The sequence below is a fragment of the Syngnathus scovelli genome, chromosome 15 (genome assembly GCF_024217435.2).
Source record: "Syngnathus scovelli strain Florida chromosome 15, RoL_Ssco_1.2, whole genome shotgun sequence".
In the NCBI taxonomy this organism is placed as follows: Eukaryota; Metazoa; Chordata; class Actinopteri; order Syngnathiformes; family Syngnathidae; genus Syngnathus; species Syngnathus scovelli.
Genome location: NC_090861.1, coordinates 2441038 through 2453462, shown reverse-complemented (window position 1 = coordinate 2453462; position 12425 = coordinate 2441038). Strand labels below are relative to the sequence as shown.

General features: G+C 43.8%; 1 protein-coding gene across 1 annotated transcript in view; it reads left to right on the top strand.

Annotated features, from left to right (window-relative positions):
- Positions 1-492: 492 nt before the first annotated feature.
- Positions 493-12425, top strand: part of fstl4 (follistatin-like 4) — a 48671-nt gene continuing 36738 nt past the window's right edge. The window contains exons 1-3 of the mRNA XM_049741944.2: positions 493-601; positions 5114-5253; positions 6534-6567. Coding sequence (XP_049597901.1) covers positions 598-601; positions 5114-5253; positions 6534-6567 — 178 coding nt within the window. The 5' untranslated portion in view covers positions 493-597. The remainder of the gene's footprint in view (positions 602-5113; positions 5254-6533; positions 6568-12425) is intronic.

Genomic DNA, 12425 nt, shown 5'->3' with positions numbered 1-12425 from the left:
TTTGGGTTTTTGATAGTTAACGCAGAGCGAGACTCAAAGGAATGTGCGTGATAAGCACAATTTCATTTTTGCTGTTTTACACCGCAACGAGTTCGCTAATTGACTTTCCTCTCATCGTCTCGATGAATTTTGCATTAAGTGTTAATGATTAATGACGTATGCAAGTTTGATGGAAGATTTTTTTTCGGGGGTGGTAGTCTAATATAGTCGATGTATAATTTAATTTATGATATTTTATTTGAATATTTTCTTTTCTCTTCCCCCAGGATGTCTTTCTCCACCCCAGCCTGCGCTTGTGTTGCCCCGCGTCTTCCTCCCTCCCCCCCTCCTCCCCTGCTTACGTCAGCACGGCAGCGCGCTTGAAATAGGGCGGCGGAGGTGCGCGGCGCCCTCAGACCAACACGACGACGAGGAGGAGAGAAGCCTAAAAGGAGGAGGAGGACAGAAGACGCTGCAGAGAGAGGCGCCCGGAGGATGGCGAAGCGGCGCTGACACTTTGGGAATCCGAAAGCACGCGCACACGGAGCTGAGAAGCACACTGTGCTGTCACACTTGGACTCTTCTTTTTTTTTGCCTCTTTTTCGTCCGGGAAGTCACATGGGTAAGTTTGTTCCGACGTTTCTATGTGTTGTGTGACAGCTGATTAAAATGCAGACATGCGAGCTGGGTTGCATTTTCCGTGCCAATAGTGAGTGTCTGCAGCAGTGGTGCCCGTTGCGCGGCTCAATTGCACGCCACATGTCGGCTTACGCACACACACGTACTGGCTGGAGTGATTTATGATAATGACTTATGATGATGGGGCTCCGGTGTCACGTGGCGGAACTTTCGGATGAGTGTCCTCAAAGCAGGATTAAGAAATGTGGTTTTAAGCCGTATTGCTAGACTGCCGTAAAAGATGTATCACCCCAAAAAAAACAAAAAACAAAAAATAACAATTAATTACATCACAATATTAATATTTGCTTCCATCAAAAGTGCAGAAAACATTTCAAAATCTGTTGGTCCCAATAATTTGACTTGAAATAGCTAAGAAGAACCAAGATCACCTGTGTACTGCTACATAGCATTGCGGTGCGGGTGCTGTCCATGGTGCTGAAACCCGATTTTGACCGTGTATCGTTGTAAATCGCTAATCTATTTTAGTATCATGATACTATATCTTGCCATATCGCCAAGGTACCAAAACGAAACAGTGATATCGCTTGGTATCGTGATATCGGCCCACGTATCGATACAGACAACCGCATAATACGTCGTCATCATTTTACATTTGGCATGAACTATGAAAATGGCTGGCTGGACATTTGCTTCTATCATACAATGGCATCTCCAACTCGTACAACATAATGGCCAAGCACATCATGTTTTTGTTTTGTTTTTTCCCAGGCAGCAGCCCATAATCATAATAATCATATATAATGACAGTGGAGAGCACGTATTGTATTCCGCCGCTCGACTATGAGCACAGCGGGCTATTGAGTCCACGAGGCGGCTTGAATTGTGCTTTGGCTCACAGACATGTTGACACCAATATTACATCTGCTACCCAAACAAAAAGTTTTTATTTTTTTTTTACAATATGTATGTGTATGGAGACACTAAATGTCTAGGTGGAGGAAAGCCATTGGAATGCCATCTTGTTACATTTCTCCAGACGGCTCACGTTCCCCTCCTCGGTAAAACGACGTTTTGTCGCTTGTTAATTTTGTAACCGCTGGCAGTGCTTTCGAGTTCTTTTTTTTTTTTTTTCGTGCTTGTGTTCCCGAGATGGTGCCTTGATCAAAAAGACTGAGACAGTTTGTGCCAGTCAGCACAACAAGGAAGTGAATCATTTATATGACTCACGCAAGCTAAAATATTTCGTTTTGTGTAGATATTAGACATTTTGGGAGACTTTTTTTTGCTGGCTCTAAATGGGGCAGTGTCCCAGCTTGCCGATTTTACGATACAAGTGACTGGCACGTTCATAATTTTTCCAAGTCGCTAATGTTTCAGCCCAATGAATTCTACCTAGCAACAGGTGACCATGACAAGTCCTTTTCCTAATTTATAAGGCAGTTGAGGCCTGTTTCTGCCTAGCGACAGGTGATGTAATCAGGGAAATAACTAAATTCCAGTAAAATAAAGTTTGGTGACTTTTATACAAAACTGGGTGACAGACATCCTGAAGTTTTAAAACACATTCCATGTTTGTCAGAACTAAAAAAAGTAAAAGTATTGCGGTCCGTCCCCGGTTATGCATCTCAGCTTGGTTGTTGATTTTGATGGAGGGCGACGGTGCAGCAGCTCGTGCAGCAACCCGAGATGATGGCAAGCCAGTTTTCTCCTTGTCCAACTCATCTTTTATTTACTCACCTCGCTGGCGAATCAAAACGCACTTTAGTATGACGCCAGCCGATATGTGACCTCGTAGTTCCAACCCAGCCAAGCTTTGAAGAGCTTTCATATCAGTGACGATTCTTCCTGACTTTTTCAAAAACATCTAATGTTTCAAAACAATAACAGAGATGATGAGTGGCATTTTAGCGACACACTGTGATGAGCCCTGCTGTGAGATATTGAAATCGAAAGCCGCACAGACACTTGGTTGGAATAATAATAATGATTCTGAGTGGCCTACAGGGACACGGGTGACTTTTTTTCCCCATCCACCCGCTGTGCCGCTGTTTTCTCCGTAGCCACTTGAAATTCTGCTCACTAATATCGAACTTCCCCAAATGACCTTTGCTGACTCGGCCCGCTTCGGCGGCTCGAGGCAAATAGGCGGCTGACCAAGAGCACGGGGAAAAACATGTTGACGGGAAGGTTGCCTCCCAAATATTGGTTTCATATAGTCAAATGTCATTTTGGGTGACAAGAATAAATGTTTTTGGCATTGGGGGAAGTTTGTGGTTAACAGGAGCAGCACAAGAACAACAAAACACCATCGACCGTGTTCTTGGGACAAAAATCATTTCCCATTTTCTGTCGTCTATTTGAATCACTGATTGATAATATAGACTTCTTCCACTGGTAGTGGTACAGAACAGGCCCACCAGGGACCCCCCCCCCCCCTGTCCCCTTAGCTCCTGCAATCTTTATCCCTCCTGGGGGAATCCAGGATTTAGCCCTCGTCATGATGTTCCCCCGACCGAGTCTCCCCGAGGAACGCCGACGTGTCCGACTTACACGTCCCACTAGCTGCCAGAATTTCGACAAAGAGCAGTCGAGCGGGAGTCGACGAGGCGTGAAACAAAACAAAAAAAAGTGCAACACGGTAGCTTCTTAGTCTTTTCCGAGATGTCTTTTATTTCTGTCCAAACGCTTTAAGCTACATCTGCTGTGGGTTGGACGATAATAAATTTGCAGGCAGTTGATAAGAGAATCCCTTTTTTTTTCTATCATCGAAATGGAAATAGAAATTTATCGTATTCTTTTTCTCATTTGGGATTATTTTTCAAAACATACAGCATTAGAAGGGAGGAGGGGGGGGGGTCATGATCTCTAAAATCTCTTCCAGCAGACACTGTCAACGCTTCAAACTGACACGCCGTCAACTTTCCGTCCGTCCTCTAGGGGCCGGCGTGCCACGCCGGAGTTTCCATTACGCAGAGTGACAGTTCATAACCTTATCTTTCCGCCCGGGTGAAAAAGCTCCAGTGCTCATGTGCGGCGTGGGGGAGATAAGCAGGAGTATAGAACATGCGATCCCAAGGCTGACGCTGACCTGTCACTTTTTTTTTTTTTGCGCCCCTTCCGTCCCTCGACTGCCAAAAGCTCAAGATGAATCCAGGAGAGCTGATATGAGATGAGTGCATGGCTGTCACATCTAAGTCAAAGTGTTAAACTACATCCTTCTCTGTGTCTCTATTTCCTGTCAGGAAGGCTAACAGACGTAGCTTCAGATCCGCAACAATAAATACCAGCTTACGGTCCCTTCTTTTTTTTCAGAACTAATTCATTATTTCTAATTGAATCTACTAAGCAAGACAAACGGTGGAGGTGATTTATCATCACACCACTGGGATCATCTACTGGAGCTAGCAAGCGACTTAGCCGCACCTGCAGTGGGCAGTTCGTGTGCTTCCGTGCACTCTCTTAAAAAACCTTTGCAGCGGAGCGAATGAATATTTTACATTGACCTAAATAAAAAAAGTCAGCACAAAAGGCCAAAAGAAGCTGATACATCCTAAAGGCGAGTCGGCTATATTCAGACGTGACCATTTTTCAAAGCCCGGTGAAGGTAAACGAGTAAAAACAAAGAAAATCAATATTTTGGAAGTTTTGATGTCCATGCGTCGGGAAAATAGGACTTGAATTTCGTGTGTGTGTGCGCGGCTCACACATTAGCAGACAGTGACTGGCAGATCTCATTTGCCACTTAATTTTCAAGAGCGAGCGCCCGTCAGCCCGCCGGCGATTACGGCTGCCGAATGACATCGACGTCAGTTCCTCGAAAGAGTGAAGCATTCGCTTCCTGTTCCCCTCTTGGAAGTCTTTTGATTAGTACTAATTTCACAATTTCTCTGATTAGTGCAATTTGGCGGGCTTTGTGCTAGGCCAACAAAAAAGGCGGGCCAAAACTGACAATGGATCACAATGAGGCTGTCTAGGATGAAAAACTCAAATTAAAATGGCAGACTGTATGATATCTGATGGACATGCCTATCAAAGTGGAAAATAAAACAGAGGCTGACTTTTAAAAAAATCTTTTGGACCACACTCAAAATCACTTCTATATTTGTCATCTTTGAAGGATCCTAATAATGATCAAAATAAGTAAAAATCAAAATGGCCGACATTTCGCTGGGTCTCCACTGTATGGATGTTAGCGCATTAGCAAGTTAGCATGTCATCTGCATTTTGTATCCATCGTTGGCCCCAGGGATCGGCGTGATAATCAATTTACATAACAAAACGATCGAGAATGAGGAATTCTGTCTATTGTGCGGTTTTGATGGTCGATGAATCATCGAAAATCCATGTTTGAGTCCCTAAGTAGCAGGAGTAAAAATAAAAAATGGAGTCAAAAGCTAGAATACCTGGAATGAAGCGTTCGTGGGTTCAATTCTAGTGGCGCAGAAAAGGCAACAGAATAACTTTTTCTTCTTTTATCGATTCTCCCATACAGGGAAGGCGCCGATGGGCAGCCTGGCTGTTTGTGCTGCCGTTCTGGCCGCTCTGTTGGGGAGCGGCTGGGCTGGAGGACACAGGAGACTCGAGATGGGCGCTGCTAACATCCCGCAGACATCTTTGGAAACGCCAGCCACGGTAAATAACAATGCAACATCTTTGTTGAACCCTAAGGCCTTGCTATATTTTTCGAAACTCTTGTCTTATTGCTTCTTTTACCCTCTTCACAATTTACGACTTTGCGCAAATAGGCTAAATTTACTTTACAGGGTCGCTGCAATTAGAAATGACTAAATCGGATCAGAATCGGCCTTCCTTGAGCTTCCCAATCTCGTATAAAAAAAAAAAAAAGCCAAGTGGGTAGCAATGAGAATGCTTGGCTGCCAACTTTAACGCGGAATTTACGACAATGGTTTTACAAACTTCCTATAACATAAAACGGAAAAGTCAAGTGCGGGAATGGAGTCGCTTCTCTCTGTCTGAGAAAACGAGGCGTTTTTGTATTCCTGACGTCGGGCGATGTTTGTCATACGCGCTCGCATTTTTACGAGCGTGAAATGCGCCGGGCACGCTTTAATCGAAGCGCTTCGACCTTTTTTGCACCTTGATCATGTTTAATAACTTGAGGTTTTACATCTCGTTTATCTACCCGACCGAATTGGCCTTAAGAGGACGAACCATTCAGAAAAACATCTGACTGAACATCTCCAAAAAAAAAAAAAAAAAAAAAAAAAGCTACAATTTTGTGTTTAAGGTCGTTCAATATTTGGATCCATTTCTATAATTCAATTGGAAAGAACCCTCGTTTGGGCTCACGCCCGGCACGTTTATTCCGAGCTAACGGTCGCGCGTGGCTTGACGAGCTCTCACCTGGAGCGAAATTGAGGCCAGCCGAGCGTTGCCCTTTGGATGATTGCCGTGTTAAAATGGCGTGGCGGTGTCGGGTGGGGAAATGGCGGCGAGGGCTATCTCTTGAAACACGTAGTTTACCTCTAATTTGAGAAACTCAAGTAAGGAAGAAGCTCGTTTTTTTTTTTTTCATGGTCACTCGCATTGATCTGTTGATGCTCGTGGAGATATTTGCACTCGCCTCCTTTGGCTTCATTTCACTCAGCTCATTAGGAAGCCCCGTCGGAGCTCAGACGAATTAGATAAGAGCCAGGTCTCGACGTTTGCGGTAAACGCTACCGGGGGAACGGCGATGGGATGGAGATGGATTAGCTTGGTGAAAATAGTTCATGATTGATTTATTCTCTTTTGGTAAACTAATCAGACAGAATACAGAAGCGTGTTTGTTTATTGGACGTTTTTAGAATTCCAAATTGACACATGGGTCGTTTTGGTTTTTGGGATGGGCACAAATTGTTATCCGTTTGCAGTCGTAATAACAACCCATGTGTGTGTGTGTGTGTTTGCAGGAGAGGGTCGAAACGGCCGGGAGCATCGATCAATGTGAGTACACGCGCTGTGTTTAAATCAAACAGCAGTTTTGCAAGCAGCGGCGACACCTCGGCGCTCTGTATTATTTTTGCTTCATCTCACTTGTGGCGCGACGCTCACTTTGCCTTTTCATATCGTCGCCTGCGAATACAAAACGACCTTCATAAAAGCCAGCGGATGTTTTACGAGCTGGAAAAACTCACATTTATCACCCGAAAGTCTTCCAAAGGATGAACTCCGAAAGGTAGTTGCTTGGAATTCGCCCAAACGATGTTGGGTTGTGAGTTGTGTCTCGATATCGTCATTTTCCGTGGAATTTGCAATCGCACATTTAAATAGGCCATTCCGAGCTGACTTTATTTGTAGTTTGAACCGAAATTCTCACGAGAATTCACATCTCCTCTCTTCGTTTTTTGCAACATCTGCCTGCCATCCTGTTCTTTTTTTCCTTCCCGTCAAACTCGTCAACTTTTATCCGTCGACTTCCGCCAGTTGTTCGCTCGCTCGCTCGCTCGCTCTCGCCGTGCCCGACCCGCCGTGTTTATTTTAGCGCATCGACAGCCGAGTCCATTTATGAAAGTCATCGTATTTATTTTGGTTTTCTTGGCGTTAATTGCACTCGTATTTCCTGGCAAAAAAACACCTGCCCGCTACGATATTACCCGAGCGCTCAAGTTGCGCGAATCCCGACAGGAAACAGGTGTCTCTCTGACACACGTCGACAGGCAGCAGGGTGTGAATTTATAACAAGCACACACACATGCAAGATGACAATAAAAGAATGCCCTGGAGGTGATGCTCGGAGACGACAGTTTTGTGTCACCACGCTCGCGTTACTTTTCTTTGCCATTTTCATCAACATCTCCAAATACTCGTCATATATAGAAAGTCACGTGTTCAGATTAGTAGGCTGAAAAAGTAGTCGTTCAAAAGCTAAGCAGAGCTGCAGTGTTGTTGGACGAGCAAATTGATTTTTGAAAATATGACGAGTCAGCATCATTCGGCAGATTTGATTTGGGACGTTGCTCTCGTGGCTAGCGCAGGTGTTGCTAATGCTAATAGCTCCTAATATGTGTGGCTTCATCATATTGAAGCCAACTTGTTGATGATCTTTTTTTTAGGAAATATCTATTTATTTGTGACGGCAGGAAAGACATTTTGGAATTTGCCAATTTCCCCCGGGGGACTAATTACCTTGCCGCCTATTTGTACGCCAAGCCACATCCTCCTGTCGCCGCCGCTACGCTCTGTGCATGTCGAGTTAGCCGCTTTCACATCTCTTTGTTTTCCAATTCTTCCTCCGACTTGTTTGCGTCACGTGACGGCAGTGGCATTAATCACGCTGGCCCACTTTTGCAGGAAGTGGCGCTTTCCCGCCATGCGGATATTGTGACATTTCAACACAAGTCGTTCTTTTGAAATGTCACCCACTGTGAAACGGTTGCGTGGGGGGGGGAAAGAAAAAGCTGCGTATTAATCATTTATACCGCAACCGCTGATTTATCCCAGCAATGCGGCGTCATTCGGGATACTCAAGAGTTTGATGCTGTCATAGATTGATCACGGCCGGAATTAATATGAATAAAGTTGGCTGATCAAATGGAGTCTTAGTGTGCATTAGCTCGTGGCGCTAGCCGCTAGTTCATTTTGTCAATTTCCTTTCTTGTCGGCGCGAGTCACCGACACAAGGTGGGGAGCGGGCGTTGAACAAAGCTTCATTTCACTTTTACGACTTTGATAAGGTCTCGGGATGTCAGGGTGATCTTTATGGTCGCTCGGCTTAATGAAATCACTCCTCCTCTTCCTCGCCGGCGAGATTTACGACAGGGCTTTGCTAAACTTGTCCGAGTTCCAGCGGTAAAAATTAATTCAGCTAAGACGGCAGGGAGGGGGGGGAGTAGTTACAGGTCAAAGTCGACATGAACATTAGAAAATATTGTTTTAACAATTTAATCAATACAAATGACGCCATTTAATGTTACCCAAATATATAAATGACAAAAATAATATCGCAATTGTTTTTTTTTTTTGCCGTGGCTATTTAATCCTTTTGTTTATAGCGCCTGTTTCTTTTTAAGGCGCGTTTAAAGGCTCCAGTTGTTAGCCAAACGGCGCACGTTCGCGACAACGATGCCGCCGCCTTCACGCCGCCGTCGCCAGCTGTCACGTCCGAGACGAGCGATCTCTATTAGGCGGCTGGCCCGCATCCAGCCTTGCCACCTGTCTGGCACGCGCCGCTACAAACCTGACAGCTCATTAATTGGTGAATTAATTGTTTCGTCGCGACAACACTTAAGGGGTGTTCTCGCGTAGCTCCCAACAAGGATGTTGTCATTGTGTTCAAAGCCACAATGATGAGTTTTATTGAGAAAAAAAAATTCTAATACTAAATAGAGCCTTTTAGACCCTCGAAGGCCACCGTAATTCAACTTTTTTTATTCTAATTCTGGCTTTAACAAGTGAAAATATATGATTACATTGTTTTATTTTATTTCTAATTCTAAATAGAGCCTTTTAGACCCTCGAAGGCCACCGTAATTCTACTTTTTTTATTCTAATTCTAGCTTTAACAAGTGAAAATATACGATTACATTGTTTTATTTTATTTCTAATTCTAAGTAGAGCCTTTTAGACCCTCGAAGGCCACCGTAATTCTACTTTTTTATACTAATTCTAGCTTTAACAAGTGAAAATATATGATTACATTGTTTTAATTTATTATTTGTTTTATTTAATGACAAAACATTCGAGTAAAATCGCAACACTCCCATTTCTCCATTATTTTTCTTTCCTTTCAGTCGCCAATGAAAAGGCGCATCAAAGACCAGCTATATCCTTTGAGTGTCCGAGAATAGCTTCACAGTGACGCCGCCGCGTATACAAGAATCTATTTCTGAGAGCGTGTGATCTGAGGAGCTGTTTTCAAATGCATGAAGATTAATTGAAAAAAAGAAAAAAAAAAAACTGCAGGTGCCGCTTCCCTCAGAATGAGATGGATGAATAATGTATTATTGAGCGTGTGGTAAATAACATCCAGATGGAGGCGGGCGGATTGCAATAAAAGCGGGTCAACAAAACTGGTCACACTTGACAGTCGAGTTGTTTCGATGACTTCTAATGCGATGTAAAACAATCGGCATTCCGTTTTGATTTTACTTTTGTCTAGATTGGAATTTTTCGTTATTCTTTGGCTGCTTCTACTGAATTCCGATGATACTTGCAAATCCAACGACTCATTTGACAGTACTTGATTCTAATTACAGCAACGTTGAATCTTTCTCAATTTGTAAAATCATTTCAAATTTGCTACATTTAGTCATACGGGGGTTTTCACTCCACTGTAATTACGATAATGTGCGATTTAAGTGACGCATTCTTGATTCTCTATTCCACACTGGAGCTTAATTCAGTTCCCCAATAACACAACACTTAGCAACGGGATGTTTGCTTCTTTTTTTTTGTTAGCATTCCGCCGCAACGGCGGCAAAGACCCGCCGTGGTAACGGCTCCATTAAGGGGCGACGAGATACGATCTCCCGAAACGGCATTTGGTATTCAAACACAAATGGAGCAATTTGCGCAAATAGCAATGGCGTAATGGCGGCGCCACAGGTGCGACCGCCGAGGATCCTCACGAGTCGGGGCGGGCGCCATCGGTTAAGGACGTCAGCGTTGGGGGAAGACAGAGGGTAATGAAATTGCTACTAGCCACACTAAGCAGTGGCAGTTAGGATGCGGCGGGAATCAGATGCTGGCTCGGCTCGGGTGCTTATTTTGACGTGGCAGAATGAGCTGTCCCTCCGCAGAAAGAAACGATAATTCAGCTGTCATTCCCAGAAGGGCTGAGGCAATTTGTGGAAAAAAAGCACCAAGAGGTTAAAGCCTTCAGCACCACTTTTGCCTACCGAAACGGAAATAAAAAAAGCCAGCAGTTTGTAACAAAACGTCAGTGGTGTAGTTCGGAAACTTTATCGGTAGAGGACATCTGCTGACGACGTTTGGGACCTGTCTATTATTTTGTTAATGAAAACGACTTTTTGGAATTATTATATAATTATATTATTATATATAAAATTGCAGGTGTTTATTTTTCTATTTGTTTATTATATTTATTATATACTATTTATTATTTATTTTTCTAGATTCTTACAAAAAATATATCAGTATTTTCACCAAGCATATTATTCAATTGCATCCTGTATAAGGTACTTGAATAGTGACAAAACTTGAGGTATCATGCATTGCCACTCCTAAAATGCGACTTGTACAGTGCATGAAACGCTACAAGGTTCCATTAGAACGTCATAATGGCGCGAGGCGGCTGATTGAATGGCACTCCAGCGACGTTTATAGCCAGCTAGCTCCCCATCTGATTGTCCGATCATTGTCTTAGCGGCAATCGTTCACATCGAGTAGTGGAAAAAAACGACTCCCTTTCCGAACTTGCTGAGAAAGGCCGAAATGCGTACTAAACTAGCCTGTTATGCTAACAATACCCCAAACACTTGTTCTTAACTCTTTAGCCTAAAATGGTCAAATTAGGCCAAGCTGGATTTGCTGTCTTAGTGGGTCATCTTCCTTTCTTCTCTCTCCTGTTTATTTTGTGAGCCATTAAATCACTCCAGTGAAAATGCACACTTTTATTTGCCTGAACGGCATAAAACGATGTCTGCCCGCTACCAAGAAGCTTAAAGTCTTTAATTACCATGCGCCCCCACATCCTTCCGTGGGTCTATTAGGCAAAAAGCGCTCGGAGAAATGTAATTACATTCATGTATCATTAATAGTCCATCTCAGTGTTATTTCGAGAGAGTGCAGGCTGGCTGGGTGGCTGAGATCATGGTACATTATCTTTGGATATAGTTGTAAATACTTAATCTGAGCCCACGGGAGGTCTGCTGACATTCGCATTCAGCGCACTTTGTCTCCCATTAATTCCCTTTCAAGTCAAAGAAAAACTTGTTTTTATCTTAAAAAATACTCCCCGCCCCACCCTCGCCGGTCGGACTTTCAAAAGGAAGCTGCATCTATTTAGCTGCCTCGCAGGTTTTGATGGAAAATTCGAATATGGACCAAGTCAGTAGATGAACCAAAATGCTAATCACGCTAACCGTAAGGCGCGGTAATTCTACAAGGTGTCACACTGCACTAGCAATTCACCCTGGCAACGTTTAACCACGATGAAAGAAAATGGTAATAACCAAACTGTTAGTTGCCAGAATGTCGATTGCTGGATCTCTTCCCGCTGAATGCTAATATTTTGTTTTGCCCTCGCTCATGTTGTTAGCCAAATCCTGTGATGCTAACCCTGACGCGAGATTGCTCGTTAGCTCCTTAACGGAAATGCTAACATTTACCCCCTTTGTTAAAATTCTCAACTTATGCTAACCTTTACCAACCGTTGGCTTTTCAACCCAACCGCCATAGTTATGCTAGCCATAACCTCCGGCCGAGACCTTTTATTAACTCCTTAATTAAAACGTGAACGCCTTCCACCATTCAGTCCGAAGGACAAGGAGCCAAGTTATTATCGACCTCAGACCGGACGATGTACTTGCATCTAACCCGCGGGTCGACTCCCTGAGGCACCTTTGAGACTTGTGTGAAGTTTATAGCGGCTTTGTCAGGTGGGAGATTCACAGCCAAAGAGCTCTCCTGCTTCCCAAGCAGCTGCCCAGAGGCTGGCTGTGCTGTGGAGGATTAGCTTTGAGAGAATTGCCTGCCGACTTTTTTTTCCTTCAACGTCAAGCACGGAACCTTAAAGAAGGAAATGGAAGTTTTTGCCTTTTCTGGTGTACAAGCATAAATTCCGCAAAAGTTGCCCCGGATAAAATTAGTTCACCCCGACAATTGCCATACAATGAAGTCGC